Source organism: Scyliorhinus canicula, chromosome 16 (genome assembly GCF_902713615.1).
Source record: "Scyliorhinus canicula chromosome 16, sScyCan1.1, whole genome shotgun sequence".
NCBI lineage: Eukaryota > Metazoa > Chordata > Chondrichthyes > Carcharhiniformes > Scyliorhinidae > Scyliorhinus > Scyliorhinus canicula.
In genome coordinates, this window is record NC_052161.1 from 116,904,765 (window position 1) to 116,926,367 (window position 21,603).

Here is a 21,603-nt window from a genome sequence, read left to right on the forward strand (position 1 = left end):
TGTACGTGTGGGCACTGGGTGTGTACCTGTGGACACTGGGTGTGTACCTGTGGACACGGGGTGTGTTGATGAAGGATAGGGTCACAATCAGGCTTGGTCAATATCCTGTGGATACTCACAGTCCACATCAAGAGGAAAATTGTAAGCTCGCTGAGGCACCGACCCTGGAGTGGGACTGGAACAGGAATCAGTGTCTTCAGGAGAGTTGGGGAAACTGAATGTAATGTTTCGATTTACACAGGTCAGTAGAATAGAAACATGGAATGGTTACAGCACAGAAGGAGGCTATTCAGCCCATTGTCTCTGTGCTGGCTCTCTTGCAGGAGCAATTCTCCGAGTGCCGCTCCCTGTCTTTCTCCCGTAACCCTGCAAATCCTTCCTTTATTATCCAGTTCCCTTTTGAAAGCCTCGATTGAATCTGTCTCCACCACACTCACAGACAGTGCATTCCAGATCCTAACCACTCGCTGTGTGAATCTGCCTCCACCACACACTCAGACAGACAGGGCATTCCAGATCCTAACCACTCTCTGCGTGAATCTGCCTCCACCAAACTCTCAGACAGTGCATTCCACATCCTAACCACCCTCTGTGTGAATCTGCCTCCACCACACTCTCAGACAGTGGATTCCATATCCCAACACTCGCTGTGTGAATCTGTCCCCACCACACTCTCAGACAGTGGATTCCATATCCCAACACTCGCTGTGTGAATCTGTCCCCACCACACTCTCAGACAGTGCAGTGCAGATCCTAACCACTCGCTGCGTGATAAAGGCTTTTCTCATGTTGCCATTCGATTCTTTTGCCAAAGACATCGGCTGTTTTCCCCTTTTGCAAAACAATTTGAATTTTAAAAAAAATCTGATCAGGTTCCGCCATCTAGTGGTGTACAATAGGAATTGCCTCCAGCCAGGTCGAATTGAGCTGGTTTCATCAATGAACTGGACTTTAAAAGCCACAGGACAGAAAAGAAAACATAGAAATCACAGAAGTGGCAGCAGTTTATTCTTATCAAATGGAGAGCACACTTACTCCTTCTTTCGGGAAAGCAGGAGGCAGTCGTTGAAGAGATGCAGGTAAATCGGCCTGGTGGAAAGCTTGAATTTTGATCCGGCCGTATTATTGACCTGGGAATCCACTTCGGTCAGCTCACCGTGCTTCACCAGCCAGCGGGACTGTGAGATCAGCGGGAAAATCTGGGGGGGGGGGGGGGGAGAAAGGCCCGAAAATTCAGAAATCTGCCACTGGAATTGGAGAAGCGCCGACATGAGCCTTATTGATTGCCTGCCAAGAATCAGGCTCCATGATCCTGACTCACCCGTGAGTTGAACTGAAACCATCTTTCCCGAAATGCGAGTGAGTTTTCTGTAAATGAGGAATCGTCTGGCAAGCGTGCAGCGGGTGGGACTTTTCCCATTCAATTTGGGGAGTGAGATGGAATCCAGTCAGTGTGGACAGAGTGAATTCTCCTCTGTTTGCTGGCTCTCCTGGTAAATGTATTTAATCTTATTCATGGGGGTCATTGTTTTTTAAAAAAATTTAGATTACCCAATTATTTTTTCCAATTAAGGGGCAATTTAGCATGGCCAATCCACCTACTCTGCACATTTTTGGGTTGTGGGGGTGAAACCCACGCAGACACGGGGAGAATGTGCAAACTCCACACGGACAGTGACCCAGAGCCGGGATCGAACCTGGGACCTCAGCGCCATGAGGCGGTTGTGCTAACCACTAGGCCACCGTGCTGCCCATGGGGGTCATTGTTACTGAACAATCCTGATTTGAATCGTGCCGCTCACTGAGAATGAAGGAGGGCCGCTCATGCGGCCCACTCACTCGCCTTGGTTGCCCATCGCTGAGTTAAAAGGAAGATAGTGCAGTAGAGGTGTCTGAATCTTCTGAGTAAGAAGTCTTACAACACCAGGTTAAAGTCCAACAGGTTTGATTCAAACACTAGCTTTCGGAGCACTGCTCCGGAGTGAGGAAGGTGCAGTGCTCCCAAAGCTAGTGTTTGAAACAAACCTGTTGGACTTTAACCTGGTGTAAGACTTCTTACTGTGCTCACCCCAGTCCAACGCCGGCATCTCCACATCATGAATCTTTTGAGGCTGAGCTGCACGATCATAGCCAAGTTTTATTCTATATTAAGCCAGCCCAGCACCCCTAAGCTGGGTATGCTTAATGCTGACAGTTAGTTACACACTCTTTCTCACACTGCTCAGCCCACAAGCTCTGTCTCGGCTTGTCGTCAGCAGTCACATGGATGTGTGCCCAAAGGCTCTGGTCTCACGGTTTCCCTCGGATCTGGACCCCTGGTTGGCTCTTTTAACAAAACGTCACTCTCACCTCTTCCACTGACACCACCGTGGATTGGGAGCCACCCAAGGGTGGCCCTGGCTCGCTTCTCAAAGGTTCATCCTCTCTCTCACCCGCCCCCCCCCCCCCCCCCCCCCCCCCCCCCCCCCCCCCAGCGCATAGGTCGAGGAGCCATGTCTGTGGGGCGGGGTGGGCCATACTTTGCCCACGGTAGCTTACCTTACTTTCAAAGTGGATTTTGTTGTTCAGGTGAATGAGTTCCTCTGTCCTCTTCATTGACTGAACGCTGGAATTACATTCCTGCGTGAGCTGAGGGGAGAAAGAGGATTGAGTTACTACACAGCCCACATTTTCCCAGGTTGGCTTGATCTGGGACTATGTTTCAAACTCCCATTGAATTCTTCCTCATCCAATCTGTTATAATATTCACTCATGGATATCATGAGATGCAGACAGGCAGTGATTGACACACAGGATAACCAATGAACACACACGGCACATTGATGTACCATCAATTCGACTCAAGACACATTTAGGATCCGAACTGTGGCTTTAATCAGCTAGTTGTTAGCCCGGTGGTCGACTACAGAGAATGGCCGACCGCTGGGAACTCTGGGTACTTATACCCCGCCTCGGAGGTGGGGCCTACCTGCCTCGTGACCAATTGGAGAGCAGTCACATGACTAGTCCCAGCCAATCGGACGAGAGGCACATGACCAGCCAGAGCCAATGGGAAGCCAGTGCTCTGCACCAATGGCAGTGCTCATATCCATACCACCACACACAGAATAACCAATCACCAGACAGGACACCACCACTATAAAGCCCACAGGGCATTAAGGCTAACTCTCTCTCATAGGACATGGAGATAGTCACAGTGCACAGGCCAATGAACATCATCACCATGTGGTACAGAGCTGGTCTGGTCAAGCCAGTAGGAGGTTATCAGTTAGGTTAATAGAGTGTCAACCCACAGCAGATTATGTACAGCAATCAGCAAGTTCAATAAAACAGTGTTGGACCATCTCCTGTGTCGGAGCCTGTTTTTTGTTTTACTGCATCCAGTTGCAGTCGATGTTAGACCAGCACAGATAACACATCACAATCCTTGCCAGAACCCCCCAAAGCCTATCTGAACTCCCAAACCCCATCTAAAACCACGAGCCACCCCCAAACCCATCACCTCCTGCGCATATCACCAAATCCTGTTGAAACCCACAAAATCAGGACCAAAATTCTCCGGCCGTTACGATTCTCTTTTCCCACCGGCAGCTCACCCCCATCCCAGGGTTTCACGCCAGCGTGCGGTGGAATCAAAGGGGAAAACCTATTGACCGGCAATGGGAGGCCAGAATACCGCTAGCAGAGAAGGATGGGCTACCGAGAAACACACGGATGTGGCACCGGATAATCCAGCCACAGAAGAATTCGGAGTCGGCCATTCGGCCCCTCGAGCCTGCTCTACCATTCAATAATATCATGGCTGATTTGACGGTGACATCAACTCCACTTTGCTGCCCCCATAACCCTGTACTCCCTTGTCAACCACTAAGCTACCTAACTCTTGCCTTGAATATATTCAATGACCCAGCCTCCACTGCTCCCAGTCGAAGAGAATTCCAAAGACTCTCCCCAGAGAAGAAATTGTTTTTCATCTCCATCTCTAATGGGAGAATCCTTATTTTTGAAATTGTGGCCTGTACTTTGAGAATCCCCCTGCGAGGGGAAATATCCGCTTGCCATCTATCCGGCTAAGCCCCCGTAGGATCCCACATGTTTCAATAAAATCACCTGTCGTTCTTCTAAACTCCTATGAGTACAGGCCCAAGCCGCTCAGCCTTTCCTCATGAGGTAACCTTTGTCCCAGGCATCAATTGAGTGATTCTTCTTTGAACTGCCTCCAATGCTATGATATCTTTTATTACAGGAGGTGACCAAAACTATGCACAGTACTCTCAGCGATGTTGCGTCAATGCCATGTACAGCTGTAGCAGGCCTGGCCTGGACTTTGCCCAGGCCTGGCCTGGACTTTGCCCAGGCCTGGCCTGGACTTTGCCCAGGCCTCGCGTGCAACCTCCACCCCGCTACCTCCCGTCCCGTGTCTCCTTCGAGTTGAAATTCAGAGCCTTTTTACCTTCTTGAGTTTGTCGAAGGCCTTTGTGGCTGTCTCTTCCTCTTGGGATCCCTGTTTGGTGCGTTTCAGTATGTTCTGTAATGCAGAGGATTCATCCTTCAGTTAACTCTAGAGACTAGAAGAGTTAAGGTTTTGTTTGCCCGAGAGCAGACGTGAGAGGAGATTTAATCGAGGCGTTCAAAGATGGTGAGGGGCTTTGAGGGGAGATGAGGCAAAACGATTTCGCGCACTGAATTGTTGTTATTTGGGTCGCTCTGTTCAAAAGGATGGCTGAAACAGATTCAGTATTAACTCTCAAGAGGGAATTAGGTATATACGCGAATATACGGGCCTACGGGGAAAGAGCAGACACGTGGGACTGTTAAAGAAACATAGGAATTAGGAGCAGACGTAGGCCATTCAGCCCCTTGAACCTGCTCCCCCATTCAATCAGATCATGGCAGATCTCTTCCTGGTCTGAACTCTACCTCCTACTTCTTCCTCATATCCCTTTAACCTGTGTTTAAAATCAGAAACCTATCTATCTCCTTCTTGAAACCATTTAATGATTCAGACTCCGCCGTACTATGGGGCAACGAGTTCCACAAATTCACCACCCTGTCCAAAAAGTGGGACTGTTCTATAAGAGTGTTTCAGGACAGTCAGATTTTCACAGTAACTTTGTTGCAGTGTTAATGTGAGCCTAATTGTGACAATAAAGATTATTATTAATTAATTAGTGTGGGTCTGGAGAACAGTCCTTCCCACAGTATGTTGTAGAGAGTCACATAATGGTGTACCATGTGCAGAAGAGTCTTAAAGGTGCCGTCACGGGGACAGCACCCATGGGTGGTTGTGCCTTGGATATGTCAATAGTTATGGGTGACCAATAAACGGTCTAGTTCAGCCATACAAGCACAAGCAACCGGCCTCTTAATGAGACGCCAAATAACCTTGTAACAGATGAGTTGGATCATTTTTTTTTTACAAACAGTCAATATAATTAGGACTGATGCCACCCCCACCCCACCTTCCGAGTTTTAAGATTCTATGATTTGTAGATTTGTGGAATTAATGTTTTAAGTCTGACCGATTTGTAACATGTGGGTTTTACCTCCACCAACATCTTCAGTCGCATTATCCTCTGGAATGGCAGGATTAGGAACGAGGTAAGGGGCAGCCGCTGGCAAACGGGATCCTCCTCCAACTTGGCCAGGATACTGGAAAATCTGGGATTCTCCTGTCTGCAAAGGTGACCCACAGAAAAAAAAACACTCAGTCACTAAATGTGTTCACGGGGCAGGTGTGAGTTAACTGTAGCTCAGGTGGGGTGGCAGGCTTACCTCTGTGACACGAGGTCCTTGGTTCAAGTCCCACTCCAGGGCTTGGGCACAAGAATGAAGGCTGCCACCCCGGTGCAGTACTGAGGGAGCGTTGCATTGTCAGAGGTGTTGGGCGGGATTCTCTGAGCCGTAATCGGGCTCGGCGTGGGGGGCAGAGAATGGGGCGTCAGACCCGCGGACCGGAGAATCGTCACCAGTCGCGCGCGCAGTCGACGCGGCGCCGGTCGGGGCCATTGAAAGAGGCCCCCGCAGGGATTCTCAGCCGGCAGCTGGCCACGGTCCTGCTGGTGTGGTTCACTCATGGTTCTACCCGGCGGGCACTCGGAGTGGCGGCTGCGGACACAGTCCGCATGTGCCGCGGATCCGCGGCCGGAAGTGCAGGGCCCTGTATAAACAGCCGGAGCTGCGTGGACTACCCTGAGGCCTGCAAGCCCCCTTCAAACCGGAGCATCACTCTGGCCTTTCCAGAAAAAAGTCCAGAGTGATTTGCACCCATTTTCTCACAGGCTTGGGGACATAGCCCCATTTTCAGAGAATTCCGCCTGTTGTCTGTTGGGTGGGTTGTTAAGCCGAGGGGGTTGGGGGTGGAGGGATCATTCCTTTGAAGAGGAGAGGAGTTCTCCCGGGTGTCCTGGCCCAATGTTGTTCTTTAAAAAATTTAGAGTACCCAATTATTTTTTCCAATTAAGGGGCAATTTAGCGTGGCCAATCCACCTACCCTGCACTTCTTTTGAGTTGTGGGGGCGAAACCCACGCAGCCACGGGGAGAATGTGCAAACTCCACACAGACAGTGACCCAGAGCCGGGATTCGAACCCGGGCCCTCAGCGCCGTAGGCAGCAATGCTAACCACTGTGCCACCGTGCTGCCCAGTCCTGGCCCAATGTTTGTCACCCAACCAAGATCACAAATAACAGATTATCGGGTCAGTGTCTCATTGTGGGATCTTGCTGTGCACAATTTGGCTGCCATATTCCACACATTACAGCAGTGGCTTCACTTCAAAAAGTACTTCATCGATTATAAAGCACCTTGGGACATCTGGTGGCCAGGAACGGTGCTACATAAATGAACATCTTTCTTTTTCTTAACAAAAGAAACTCCAAAACACACCTCCGTTTTCCAGATGGACTGAGTGGATTTCAATCAGGACAGGACCCCCCCCGCCCCCAAAGGACAGGACCCCCCCCCCCCAATATCTAACCCTGGGCCCCCCAAGCTAGCAGCACAGGCAGGAGGTCGAACCTGGTTCCTCCTTGTCTCCCTGTTCAGGACTACAACAGGTGGGTGTATCAATTTGCCGAGCCATCCCTACATCCAATACTTGGTAAAAGTAGATGCTGCCCAAGTGCAGACTGGCCTGCTCGCTCACTGCTTTACCCTGGGGGGGGGGAGAGAAATGTTCATACGTACAGCAGCCGCTGGTAGGTCTGTTCCTGGTAGGCCTGGTTGGTCACGTAAGGCAGGTACACTCTCCTGAAGTCAGGGCAGTGAGCCAGCACAATGTCGCACAGGTCAAAGTTGAGGATGTCCTTCTCCAGCCTCTCCTCCAGCTCCTGCAGGAACCTGAGAACAACAGAAACAGAAGACACTGAACTAAAGACCAAACTGGCAACGAAAAAGATCGTGGCCAGTGTGGTGAATGAGAATTCACACGGTATTATAATCTGTATATATATGCATCAATATTGTAAGTGCAGTTGCACTACCTGACCACCAGGGGGGAGTAGCTCTGGGAGTACTCGAGAGTTTGTACTGGGCTCCTCCCTTGGCTCCGCCCAGGACTCCTCCCCCTGGCGCTGCTGTAAAAAGATCCGTGCCACAGGGTCAGCCAGCCAGTTCACCGAAAGTTCAAAGGCTAACAGGCTGGCTCTGTTGTAAGTATATTTAAACCGCTATTCTAATCCTACAAGCACGTAGCACTCTGCAAACTCGTCACAACCAGAATGATAATGGAAGCAGAAGCCAGCCAGCGACACCCACAGCCCGTGGAAAAAAAAATATTCTGAGCATCCCTCCTTCTCACTCGATTCTCAGAGATTCCAACACCATCTCTCTATCTTCCAGCCCTTTCCCACAATCCCACTTTCCCACCGCCTCTGTCTTGCCCTCAATCCTGTCACCTGAAACAGATGTTATCATCTCTGGACTCTGCTCACGTCAAAACCCCTCCTTGGCAACTTAATCCGCAACTCAATTAAGCATTATCTGGAGAGGAGACTCCAGCTCTCAGTCCTCGTTTCACTGGTACCAACGCGGGTGCGCTGACTGCAGTGTGGACGGACGGGTGTGCCCGAGACTGGCGGGCGGGAATAGACTCCGCCAGCCTCGGCCCTACCTGACCTCCGCCACCCTGAGCCACAAACAGGACTCAGGCTGCCCTTCACTGAGGCATGATGTGGGTATTATCTTGCATCATTGGCTTTGTCACGCAGCTTGGGAGGTGGGGGTTGGGGGGGGGGAATAGGGGGGCGGGGAATCCGGGTTGCTGCTGGAATGGCCAATAACGAGCTGGAGCGTGCAGAGGGGGTCGGGATGGCGGTCTGTTGCTGTGGGGAACGGGCTGAGCGGGGGGGCACGGGCACGTGGCGGACTACAGAAGGGTGATGGCTAGTTGACGGGGGAGGGGGGCAAGTGGCCCTCTGATCCGGCTGATCACCTGGAATGTGAGGGGACTGAATGGGCCGGTCAAACGGTCCCGCGTGTTCGCGCACCTGAGGGGGTTGAAGGCGGACGTGGCTATGCTTCAGGAGACGCACCTGAAGGTGGCGGATCAGGTCAGGTTGAGGAAGGGGTGGGTGGGCCAAGTGTTTCATTTGGGGCTGGATGCAATCCTGGTGGGGAAGAGGGTGTCGTTTGAGGCATCGAGTGTGGTGGCAGACAGCGGCGGGAGGTACGTGATGGTGAGTGGCAAGCTGCAAGGGGAGCGGGTGGTGCTGGTCAATGTATACGCCCCGAATTGGGATGATGCGGGTTTCATGCGCCGCATGTTGGGCCGGATTCCAGATTTGGAGGTGGGGGGCCTGGTAATGGGGGGGGATTTCAACACGGTCCTGGATCCTCCACTGGATCGATCCAGTTCCAGGACGGGTAGGAGGCCTGCGGAGGCTAAGGTGCTGAGGGGGTTTATGGACCAGATGGGAGGGGTGGATCCATGGAGGTTTGCGAGGCCGAGGGCCAGGGAATTTTCATACTTCTCCCGTGTGCATAAGGCCGACTCCCGGATCGATTTTTTCGTTTTAAGTAGGGCGCTGATTGCGAGGGTAGTAGACGCTGAGTACTCGGCGATAGCCATTTCTGACCATGCCCCGCATTGGGTGGACCTCGAGCTGGGGGAGGAGAGGGACCAGCGCCCGTTGTGGTGCTTGGAGGTGGGGCTGCTGGCGGACGAGGATGTGAGGGGGCGGGTTCGAGGATGCATCGAGAGGTGCCTGGAGGCCAACGATAATGGGGAGGTCCGAGTGGGGACGGTCTGGGAGGCGCTGAAGGCGGTGGTTCGGGGGGAGTTGATCTCCATTTGGGCCCACAGGGAGAGAGGGGAACAAAGAGAAAGGGAGAGATTGGTGGGGGAGATGGTGAGGGTGGACAGGAGGTACGCGGAGGCCCCGGAGGAGGGTTTGCTGAGGGAGCGGCGCAGCCTTCGTGCTGAATTCGACTTGTTGACCACCAGAAAGGCGGAGGCTCAATGGAGAAAGGTTCAGGGTGCGGTGTACGAGTATGGGGAGAAGGCGGGTAGGATGCTGGCACACCAGCTCCGTAAGCGGGATGAGGCTAGGGAGATTGGGGGAGTTAAGGACCGGGGAGGAAATGTGGTGCGGAGGGGGGTAGACATTAATGGGGTCTTCAGGGACTTTTATGAGAGACTATATCGGTCCGAACCTCCGGCGGAGAAGGGGGGGATGGGGCGCTTTTTGGACCGGCTGAGATTCCCGAGGGTGGAGGACGGACGGGTGGAGGGTCTGGGGGCACCAGTTGAGCTTGAGGAGCTGGTTAAAGGGATAGGGAACATGCAGTCGGGGAAGGCGCCAGGGCCGGATGGGTTCCCGGTTGAATTTTACAAGGCGTATGCAGACCTGCTGGGCCCCCTGTTGGTTAGGACCTTCAACGAGGCGAGGGAGGGGGGGGGGGGGGGGGGGGGGGGGGGCTTTGCCCCTGACGATGTCTCGGGCGCTGATCTCCTTGATCCTTAAGCGAGACAAGGATCCCCTGCAGTGTGGGTCATACAGGCCGATCTCACTCCTGAATGTGGACGCCAAGTTGTTGGCAAAGATCTTAGCCACGAGGATAGAAGATTGTGTGCCGTAGGTTATCCACGAGGATCAAACGGCGTTTGTGAAGGGGAGGCAGCTGAACACTAATATACGGAGGCTCTTGAACATTATTATGATGCCGGCGGTGGAAGGGGAGGCGGAGATAGTGGTGGCGCTGGATGCGGAGAAGGCCTTTGATAGGGTCGAGTGGGGGTACTTGTGGGAGGTGCTGGAAAGGTTCGGGTTTGGGGAGGGGTTTGTCAGTTGGGTGAGGCTGTTGTATGAGGCCCCGATGGCGAGTGTGGCCACGAATAAGAGGAGGTCGGAGTATTTTCGACTATACCGAGGGACGAGGCAGGGGTGTCCCCTGTCCCCCCTACTTTTTGCGCTGGCAATTGAACCCCTGGTTATGGCGCTGAGGGAGTCGGGGGATTGGACAGGGCTGGTCCGGGGTGGGGAGGAGCACCGAGTGTCGCTCTATGCGGATGACCTATTGTTTTATGTGGCGGACCCGGTGGGGGGAATGCCGGTGGTGATGGGGATTCTCTGAGAATTTGGGGATTTCTCAGGGTATAAGCTTAACTTTGGGAAAAGCGAGCTGTTTGTGGTACACCCGGGGGACCAGGAGGGGGGGATTGGGAGGCTCCCACTGAAAAGGGCGGAGAGGAGCTTCAGGTACTTGGGGGTTCAGGTGGCCAGGAGCTGGGGGGCCTTGCATAAGCTAAACCTCACAACGCTGGTGGAGCAAATGGAGGAGGAGTTTAAGAGGTGGGACAAGCTGCCGCTGTCTCTGGCGGGTAGGGTGCAGTCAGTCAAGATGACGGTGCTCCCGAGGTTTCTGTTCCTGTTCCAGTGCCTCCCCATCCTTATCCCGAAGGCCTTTTTCAGGCGGGTTAACAGGAGCATTATGGGGTTTGTGTGGGCGCATGGGACTCCAAGGGTGAGACGGGTGTTCTTGGAGCGGGGCAGGGATGGGGGGGGGGGGGGGGGGGGGGGGCTGGCATTGCCCAACCTCTGTGGGTATTATTGGGCTGCCAACGCAGCGATGGTGCGTAAGTGGGTAATGGACGGGGAGGGGGCAGCATGGAAGAGGATGGAGATGGCATCCTGTGTGGGCACGAGCCTGGGAGCGCTGGTAACGGCGCCGCTGCCGCTCCCTCCAATGAGGTATACCACGAGCCCGGTGGTGGCAGCTACCCTCAAGATCTGGGGGCAATGGAGGTGGCACAGGGGGGAGGTGGGGGTCTCGATGGGGTCCCCGATACGGGGGAACCACCGGTTTGTTCCGGGGAGAATTGATGGCAGGTTCCTGAGTTGGCACAGGGCAGGTGTCAGGAGGCTGGGGGACCTGTTCATAGATGGGAAGTTCGCGAGCCTGGGTGAGCTGGAGGGGAAGTTTCGGCTCCCCCCGGGGAACACCTTTAGGTACATGCAAGTAAGGGCGTTTGTCAGGCGGCAGGTGGCGGGGTTCCCTCTGCTGCCGCCGCGTGGGGTCCAGGACAGGGTGCTCTCGGGGGTGTAGGTTGGAGAGGGGAGGATCTCGGAAGTGTACCAGGTGATGCAGGAGGTAGACGAGGCCTCGGTGGAGGAGATGAAAGGTAAATTGGAGGAGGAGCTGGGGGAGAAGATTGAGGAGGGGACGTGGGAGGATGCCCTGGAAAGGGTGAACTCCTCCTCTTCGTGTGCGAGGCTTAGCCTCATACAGTTTAAGGCGCTGCATAGGGCTCATATGACCGGGACAAGGATGAGCCGGTTTTTTGGGACCGAGGGCAGGTGTATTAGGTGCTCAGGGAGCCCAGCAAACCATGTCCACATGTTCTGGGCATGCCCAGCGCTTGGGGAATTTTGGAAGGGTGTAGCAAGGACGTTATCGAGGGTGGTGGGATCCAGGGTCAATCCAGGCTGGGGACTCGCAATATTTGGGGTTGCAGTGGAGCCGGGAGTGCAGGAGGCGAAAGAGGCCGGTGTTCTGGCCTTTGTGTCCCTAGTAGCCTGGCGGAGGATTCTTCTTCAGTGGAAGGATGCGAGGCCCCCAAGCGTGGAGGCCTGGGTCAACGATATGGCGGGGTTTATTAAATTGGAGAGGGTGAAATTTTCCCTAAGGGGGTCAGTGCAGGGGTTTTTCAGGAGATGGCAACCATTCCTAGATCTCCTGGCAGAACAGTAAAAACAAAAGGTCAGCAGCAGCAGCAACCCGGGGGGGGGGGGGGGGGGGTTCTGTTCTTTTTGTTCTTTGAATTTTCTGTTATTGTTTTCTTTTTTGTGAAAATGTGAAAATTTGAATAAAAATTATTTTAAAAAAATCATTGGCTTTATTTATATATGTGTTCGTGCAACCTACCTCTTCACTCACCTGATGAAGGAGCTGTGGTAGTATGACTAGGGGTATTACAGTACCTGGAAGTGTGAGCTGCCATTGGTGCAGAGGACTCGCTGCCCATTGGCCCAGGTATGTCATGTGCCTCTCAGCCGATTGGCTGAGAGGTAGATAGCTCCGCCTACGAGGCAGGGTATAAGAACCCGTGTGCCCCGGCAGTCTGCCATTCTTCTGTACGTCTGCTGCCGGGTCCACTTCTTGTGTATTAAAGCTTATCGTTCGGACTTTATCTACGTTTCGTGTCCATTGATTGTGCATCAGGAGCTACGCTCCGAAAGCTAGTGACTCCAAACAAACCTGTTGGACTTTAACCTGGTGTTGGAAGACTTCTTACTGTACTTTCACTGAGACAGCAGCAACCAACATCCCGGTGATTGGCACTTCACCGAGGGGCACAGTTCCATGCATCTGCCACAGTTCTGTATTGGGATGGTTGTGGTACCTGTAACCACCCCCCCCCCCCCCCCCACCCCACACACACACACACACACACCACCCATTCCACCATTGACAATACATCAGGGGCACAAACGCAATCGGCTGCCCACGACAGAGCATTTCATCAAGCAGAAACTATAAAGCCGCCAATTAGGAGCCATCACAGTGTGGTGAACATTTAATTAGAGAACTCTCATCATAATATGCAGTGAGTAGAATTTGCCAAAATATAACTCTACTCTATGGGCAATTCAGTCTCCAGCTGTAAGTAGAGAAGTAAGCATCGCAGGCAGGTTTAATGTGGATCATTGCTGGCTGCCAGATTTTAATCGTGCCCATTGGCCCTGAAGCAGACAGCACTGATACCATGCAACTGTGTTTCAGTAACTGCAGCAAACAATAGTCAAAGCTGCGTTGCTACCCAACTGCCCATGAGCAGAGCCGGAGTGGTAACGTTGGCACAGTCCCAGTTGCAATTTCTAATGTTGCAGGAAAAATGCTGGGTTTCCGAGAAGATCACGCTTTAGTCAGGCCACATTAAAGCACCATCTTTAAAGCTGGCATTGCCCAACCTCAAGCCAATCTCTGAGGGTAAGAGAATTTCAGACAGTCAAGCAAACCGGGTATTGTTTCCGCCTTGAATTATTTCCCCCTCCCCTCCTCGGGCAGGGGTCTTACAGAAACTGCCTTGGCTCCTGCTACAGGGATCTGGGTGCAGCTTCCTCTGTGCTGCTGCCCACCTTGTGGTAAGGTGCTCAATTCCGAAAGTTGCATGTCGAGCATTATCAAGGGGGTGGGGGGGGGGGGGGGGGGTCACACTGCAACATATACAATTCTGACAGGGCGGGACAGACTGGGTGGAAGAATATCATTTCCTCTGGCTGGGGTGGGCGGGGAGCCTGGGGGGGGGGGGGGCTAGAACACGGGATCACAGTCTAAGCATGGGGTAGGCTTTTTTGAACTGAGATGACTTCTTCACACAGAGGTTGGTGACCCTGTGGAATTCTTAATCACAGAAGGCCGTGGAGGCCAAGTCACTGAATATATGAAGGGGCTGCTTTAGCTCACTCAGCTAAATCGCTGGCTTTTAAAGCAGACCAAGCAGGCCAGCAGCACGGTTCGATTCCCGTACCAGCCTCCCCGGACAGGCGCCGGAATGTGGCGACTAGGGGCTTTTCACAGTAACTTCATTGAAGCTTACTCGTGACAATAAGCGGTTTTCATTTCAGAAAGGTGTCAAGGGCTATGGGGAGAGAGCGAGAGGAGGCACATTAGGCCGAATGGCCTCCTGCTCCTATTTTCGATGCTTCAAATTTAGTCCAGTTAAAACCATGGCGCCACAGAATCCCTACAGTGCAGATGGGGGCCATTCAACCCATCGTGTCTACACCGGGCCCTCTGAAAGGGTTCTTCCCTCCCACTGCTGCAACACTTACTTTTCGCTGACTTCTTTGACGTCGGGCAGCTTGGAGAACAGCCACTGCTTTTCCTGAGTGTTGAGACATTCCTGGAGATCCCTGGAGTTCTGGAAATGTTCGACGGTGATGGTGAGACTGCGGAGGTAGGATCCTTCCGAAGTGACCAGTTCAAACTTGGCCTAATGGGCACAGAGATGGCGGCTGAGGTGGAACTGTGACACAGACTGTACACGGTACACAGGCACACGGTACACAGGCACACGGTACACGGGCACATGGTACACAGGCACTAGGTAGACAGGCACTCGGTACTCAGGCACACAGCACACGGGCACACGGTACACAGGCACACGGTACACAGGCACACGGTACTCAGGCACACGGTACACGGGCACACGGTACACGGGCACACGGTACACGGGCACACTTTACACAGGCACTAGGTAGACAGGCACTCGGTACTCAGGCACACGGTACACGGGCACACGGTACACGGGCACACGGTACTCAGGCACACGGTACACAGGCACACGGTACACAGGCACACGGTACTCAGGCACACGGTACTCAGGCACACGGTACTCAGGCACACGGTACTCAGGTACACGGTACACAGGTACACGGTACACAGGCACACGGTACTCAGGCACACGGTACTCAGGCACACGGTACTCAGGTACACGGTATACAGGTACACGGTACACAGGCACACGGTACTCAGGCACACGGTACATCGGCACACGGTACATGGGCACACGGGCACACTTTACATGGGCACATTTTACACAGGCACTCGGTACTCAGGCACACGGTACTCAGGCACACGGTACACGGGCACACGGTACACGGGCAGCCGGTACTCAGGCACACGGTACTCAGGCACACGGTACACAGGCACACGGTACACGGGCAGCCGGTACTCAGGCACACGGTACTCAGGCACACGGTACACAGGCACACGGTACTCAGGCACACGGTACACAGGCACACGGTACACAGGCACACGGTACACAGGCACACGGTACACAGGCACACGGTACTCAGGCACACGGTACTCAGGTACACGGTACACAGGCACACGGTACACGGGCACACGGTACTCAGGCACACGGTACTCAGGTACACGGTACACAGGTACACGGTACACAGGCACACGGTACTCAGGCACACGGTACACAGGCACACGGTACACAGGCACACGGTACATGGGCACACGGTACACAGGCACACGGTACACGGGCACACGGTACTCAGGCACACGGTACTCAGGCACACGGTACTCAGGCACACGGTACACAGGCACACGGTACACAGGCACACGGTACACAGGCACACGGTACTCAGGCACACGGTACTCAGGCACACGGTACACAGGCACACGGTACTCAGGCACACGGTACTCAGGCACACGGTACTCAGGCACACGGTACACAGGCACACGGTACTCAGGCACACGGTACTCAGGCACACGGTACACAGGCACACGGTACTCAGGTACACGGTACTCAGGTACACGGTACACAGGTACACGGTACTCAGGTACACGGTACATGGGTACACAGGCACACGGTACATGGGTACACAGGCACACGGTACACGGGCACACGGTACACAGGCACACAGTACACAGGCACACGGTACATGGGCACACGGTACACAGGCACACGGTACTCAGGCACACGGTACACAGGCACACAGTACACAGGCACACGGTACATGGGCACACGGTACACAGGCACACGGTACACGGGCAGCCGGTACTCAGGCACACGGTACTCAGGCACACGGTACACGGGCACACGGTACTCAGGCACACGGTACACAGGCACACGGTACACGGGCACACGGTACTCAGGCACTCAGAGAAAAGGCGAAAAGCGCCAAAGGAAACGCAAATGAGTTTGACGCTAAACATGGTGGAGAACACCCATTACATTGAATCGGCCAGGAGCCCTGTCAGTAAGGTGACGATCAGCAGTGTAACATAGTCTGAATATTGGAGGCCCAGTCCAAGGACTGGGCAGTAATATCAATGGGCAGTGAGGCTTATATATAGAAGAGATAACAATTAAAATGCTTCTGATGTTTCCACATTTGATCCCTAATGAGGGAAACCAGAAGATGAATCTGAATCCTATTTCTTTTTTAAACTAAATTTAGAGTATCCAATTCATTCTTTCCAATTAAGGGGCAATTTAGCGTGGCCAATCCACCTATCCTGCACATCTTTGTGGGTTGTTGGGGGGGAAACCCACGCAGACACGGGGAGAATGTGCAAACTCCACATGGACAGAGACCCAGGGCCGGAATCGAACCTGGGAATTCAGTGCCGTGAGGCAGCAGTGCTAACCCCCTGCGCCACCATGCTGCCCTTGAATCCCATTTCTTAAACACAAATGGCGACTATGATTGTGGGGGGTGGGGCGGGATCACTGAAGGGGCCCTTTCTCCACTGCACTGATGGAGATTAGACCCCACTAGCCGCCCAGAGCTTCACAAGCTACAGGTCGCTGTTCCGAGACCACAACAGCAGTACAAATAATTCTTACGTCTAGCGATTCAATCTGGATCGCCCCAGAGAGAGGCCAGGCACTTTGTAGAAAAGAATAAAAACTGCTGACTCTGGACAGGGCCTAGGCAACACATTACAGCCTGCTCATGCACCTCAGGCAAGTCTGCTTCACAATCAAGGAATGACACAGTGACGGGAAGAGAGAGGAACAATGAATTGTTAAGAGATGTGAGACAGACAAATGTACAAAAGGAGAACAAATGGACACGGGCTTTGCTGGATATTTGGGTTTTTATCTGGGCCCAGTAATACGTCTGGATACTGCTACAGGGGAGATGTGCACCGTTGCTGTGTTCCTAGATGCAGCCGAAGACAGTGTTTAACACCAAGGGATTCGCTCACCTCCTGCAGCTTGCGTTGCTCGTTGCACATTCGGTCCAATAAGCCACTTAGCCGGACATCGGGGATATCTTGCCAAAGAGCAAATGCATTCCCCCGGGCTGCTCGCTGGGACCAGACTGCGTTGTGTGGTAACGATCTGTACTTGCTGACCAGGATTGGATCGTCTTCCTCGATGACCGTGTCTGCACGTTTCTGCCTCTGGATTTCACGGTCACTTGCGACGTTGCTGTAATCCTGGTACAGGATTGCTGTGACAAACAACCAGTCAAGGGAGGAATACTCAGGCTGCACATTGGACGTTACGTTTGATGGATCCGCCAACACCCGGAACCAGAAATAAACAGACAAAGATGGAGCAGGAAAAGGTGTAAGGGCTGCCTGGCCTATATGGCAACACCCGAGGGCTGGCTCACCAACCGAACACAATCTCCTCGAGGGCCCAGACAATGCTGCCAATTGGACAACACCCTGACTTCTTTGCACTAACTCGTTTGTGATCATTTGTGGTGATTGTGCTGATGGGTTAGTGCGCTGATGGGTCAGTGCGCTGATGGGTCAGTGTAATGTGCTGATGGGTCAGTGTGCTGATGGGTCAGTGTAATGTGCTGATGGGTCAGTGTGCTGATGGGTCAGTGCGCTGTGCTGATGGGTCAGTGCGCTGTGCTGATGGGTCAGTGCGCTGATGGGTCAGTGCACTGTGCTGATGGGTCAGTGCGCTGCGCTGATGGGTCAGTGCGCTGATGGGTCAGTGCGCTGTGCTGATGGGTCAGTGCGCTGTGCTGATGGGTCAGTGCGCTGTGCTGATGGGTCAGTGCGCTGATGGGTCAGTGCGCTGCGCTGATGGGTCAGTGCGCTGATGGGTCAGTGTGCTGATGGGTCAGTGCGCTGATGGGTCAGTGCACTGTGCTGATGGGTCAGTGCGCTGTGCTGATGGGTTAGTGTGCTGATGGGTCAGTGCGCTGATGGGTCAGTGCGCTGTGCTGATGGGTCAGTGCGCTGATGGGTCAGTGCGCTGTGCTGATGGGTCAGTGTGCTGATGGGTCAGTGCGCTGTGCTGATGGGTCAGTGCGCTGTGCTGATGGGTCAGTGCGCTGATGGGTCAGTGTGCTGATGGGTCAGTGCGCTGATGGGTCAGTGCGCTGTGCTGATGGGTCAGTGCGCTGATGGGTCAGTGCGCTGTGCTGATGGGTCAGTGCGCTGTGCTGATGGGTCAGTGCGCTGTGCTGATGGGTCAGTGCGCTGTGCTGATGGGTCAGTGCGCTGATGGGTCTGTGCGCTGTGCTGATGGGTCAGTGCGCTGATGGGTCAGTGCGCTGTGCTGATGGGTCAGTGTGCTGATGGGTCAGTGCGCTGATGGGTCAGTGCGCTGTGCTGATGGGTCAGTGTGCTGATGGGTCAGTGCGCTGTGCTGATGGGTCAGTGCGCTGTGCTGATGGGTCAGTGTGCTGATGGGTCAGTGCGCTGTGCTGATGGGTCAGTGCGCTGATGGGTCAGTGCGCTGTGCTGATGGGTCAGTGTGCTGATGGGTCAGTGTGCTGATGGGTCAGTGCGCTGTGTTGATGGGTCAGTGTAATGTGCTGATGGGTCAGTGTGCTGATGGGTCAGTGCGCTGATGGGTCAGTGCGCTGTGCTGATGGGTCAGTGCGCTGATGGGTCAGTGCGCTGCGCTGATGGGTCAGTGCACTGTGCTGATGGGTCAGTGCGCTGCGCTGATGGGTCAGTGCGCTGATGGGTCAGTGCGCTGTGCTGATGGGTCAGTGCGCTGTGCTGATGGGTCAGTGCGCTGTGCTGATGGGTCAGTGCGCTGATGGGTCAGTGCGCTGCGCTGATGGGTCAGTGCGCTGTGCTGATGGGTCAGTGCGCTGATGGGTCAGTGCACTGTGCTGATGGGTCAGTGCGCTGTGCTGATGGGTCAGTGTGCTGATGGGTCAGTGCACTGTGCTGATGGGTCAGTGCGCTGTGCTGATGGGTCAGTGCGCTGTGCTGATGGGTCAGTGCGCTGTGCTGATGGGTTAGTGTGCTGATGGGTCAGTGCGCTGTGCTGATGGGTCAGTGCGCTGATGGGTCAGTGCGCTGTGCTGATGGGTCAGTGTGCTGATGGGTCAGTGCGCTGATGGGTCAGTGCACTGTGCTGATGGGTCAGTGCGCTGTGCTGATGGGTCAGTGCGCTGTGCTGATGGGTTAGTGTGCTGATGGGTCAGTGCGCTGTGCTGATGGGTCAGTGCGCTGATGGGCCAGTGCGCTGTGCTGATGGGTCAGTGTGCTGATGGGTCAGTGCGCTGTGCTGATGGGTCAGTGCGCTGTGCTGATGGGTCAGTGCGCTGTGCTGATGGGTCAGTGTGCTGATGGGTCAGTGCGCTGATGGGTCAGTGCGCTGTGCTGATGGGTCAGTGCGCTGTGCTGATGGGTCAGTGCGCTGATGGGTCAGTGCGCTGTGCTGATGGGTCAGTGCGCTGTGCTGATGGGTCAGTGCGCTGTGCTGATGGGTCAGTGCGCTGATGGGTCAGTGCGCTGTGCTGATGGGTCAGTGTGCTGATGGGTCAGTGCGCTGTGCTGATGGGTCAGTGCGCTGTGCTGATGGGTCAGTGTGCTATTGGGTCAGTGCGCTGTGCTGATGGGTCAGTGCGCTGATGGGTCAGTGTGCTGATGGGTCAGTGTGCTGATGGGTCAGTGCGCTGTGCTGATGGGTCAGTGCGCTGCGCTGATGGGTCAGTGCGCTGTGCTGATGGGTCAGTGCGCTGCGCTGATGGGTCAGTGCGCTGTGCTGATGGGTCAGTGCGCTGATGGGTCAGTGCGCTGTGCTGATGGGTCAGTGCACTGTGCTGATGGGTCAGTGCGCTGTGCTGATGGGTCAGTGCGCTGATGGGTCAGTGCGCTGTGCTGATGGGTCAGTGCGCTGATGGGTCAGTGCGCTGTGCTGATGGGTCAGTGTGCTGATGGGTCAGTGCACTGTGCTGATGGGTCAGTGCGCTGTGCTGATGGGTCAGTGCGCTGATGGGTCAGTGCGCTGTGCTGATGGGTCAGTGCGCTGTGCTGATGGGTCAGTGCGCTGTGCTGATGGGTCAGTGTGCTGATGGGTCAGTGCGCTGTGCTGATGGGTCAGTGCGCTGTGCTGATGGGTCAGTGCGCTGTGCTGATGGGTCAGTGCGCTGATGGGTCAGTGCGCTGTGCTGATGGGTCAGTGCGCTGTGCTGATGGGTCAGTGTGCTGTGCTGATGGGTCAGTGTGCTGATGGGTCAGTGCGCTGTGCTGATGGGTCAGTGCGCTGTGCTGATGGGTCAGTGCGCTGTGCTGATGGGTCAGTGCGCTATGCTGATGGGTCAGTGTGCTGATGGGTCAGTGCGCTGTGCTGATGGGTCAGTGCGCTGTGCTGATGGGTCAGTGCGCTGATGGGTCAGTGTGCTGATGGGTCAGTGCGCTGATGGGTCAGTGCGCTGTGCTGATGGGTCAGTGCGCTGATGGGTCAGTGCGCTGTGCTGATGGGTCAGTGCGCTGTGCTGATGGGTCAGTGCGCTGTGCTGATGGGTCAGTGCGCTGATGGGTCAGTGCGCTGTGCTGATGGGTCAGTGCGCTGTGCTGATGGGTCAGTGTGCTGATGGGTCAGTGTGCTGATGGGTCAGTGCGCTGTGCTGATGGGTCAGTGTGCTGATGGGTCAGTGCGCTGTGCTGATGGGTCAGTGCGCTGTGTTGATGGGTCAGTGCGCTGTGCTGATGGGTCAGTGCGCTGTGCTGATGGGTCAGTGCGCTGTGCTGATGGGTCAGTGCGCTGTGCTGATGGGTCAGTGCGCTGTGCTGATGGGTCAGTGCGCTGATGGGTCAGTGTAATGTGCTGATGGGTCAGTGCGCTGATGGGTCAGTGTAATGTGCTGATGGGTCAATGCGCTGTGCTGATGGGTCAGTGTGCTGATGGGTCAGTGCGCTGTGCTGATGGGTCAGTGCGCTGTGCTGATGGGTCAGTGCGCTGTGCTGATGGGTCAGTGCGCTGTGCTGATGGGTCAGTGCGCTGATGGGTCAGTGCGCTGTGCTGATGGGTCAGTGTGCTGATGGGTCAGTGCGCTGTGCTGATGGGTCAGTGTGCTGATGGGTCAGTGCGCTGTGCTGATGGGTCAGTGCGCTGTGCTGATGGGTCAGTGTGCTGATGGGTCAGTGCGCTGTGCTGATGGGTCAGTGTGCTGATGGGTCAGTGCGCTGTGCTGATGGGTCAGTGCGCTGTGCTGATGGGTCAGTGCGCTGTGCTGATGGGTCAGTGCGCTGATCGGTCAGTGCGCTGTGCTGATGGGTCAGTGCGCTGTGCTGATGGGTCAATGCGCTGTGCTGATGGGTCAGTGCGCTGTGCTGATGGGTCAGTGCGCTGTGCTGATGGGTCAGTGCGCTGTGCTGATGGGTCAGTGCGCTGTGCTGATGGGTCAGTGCGCTGATCGGTCAGTGCGCT

At 54.6% G+C, this 21,603-nt stretch overlaps 1 protein-coding gene across 1 annotated transcript in view; it reads right to left on the reverse strand.

The window, feature by feature from the left end:
* arhgef19 (Rho guanine nucleotide exchange factor (GEF) 19) overlaps positions 1-21,603 on the reverse strand; it is a 124,333-nt gene that overhangs the window by 16,558 nt on the left and 86,172 nt on the right. Inside the window, exons 6-12 of the mRNA XM_038773088.1 lie at positions 17,172-17,419; positions 14,276-14,436; positions 7,188-7,340; positions 5,547-5,676; positions 4,454-4,528; positions 2,539-2,628; positions 1,036-1,199 (exon numbers count right to left, since the gene is read on the reverse strand). Of these exons, the coding sequence (XP_038629016.1) occupies positions 1,036-1,199; positions 2,539-2,628; positions 4,454-4,528; positions 5,547-5,676; positions 7,188-7,340; positions 14,276-14,436; positions 17,172-17,419 (1,021 nt within the window). The remainder of the gene's footprint in view (positions 1-1,035; positions 1,200-2,538; positions 2,629-4,453; positions 4,529-5,546; positions 5,677-7,187; positions 7,341-14,275; positions 14,437-17,171; positions 17,420-21,603) is intronic.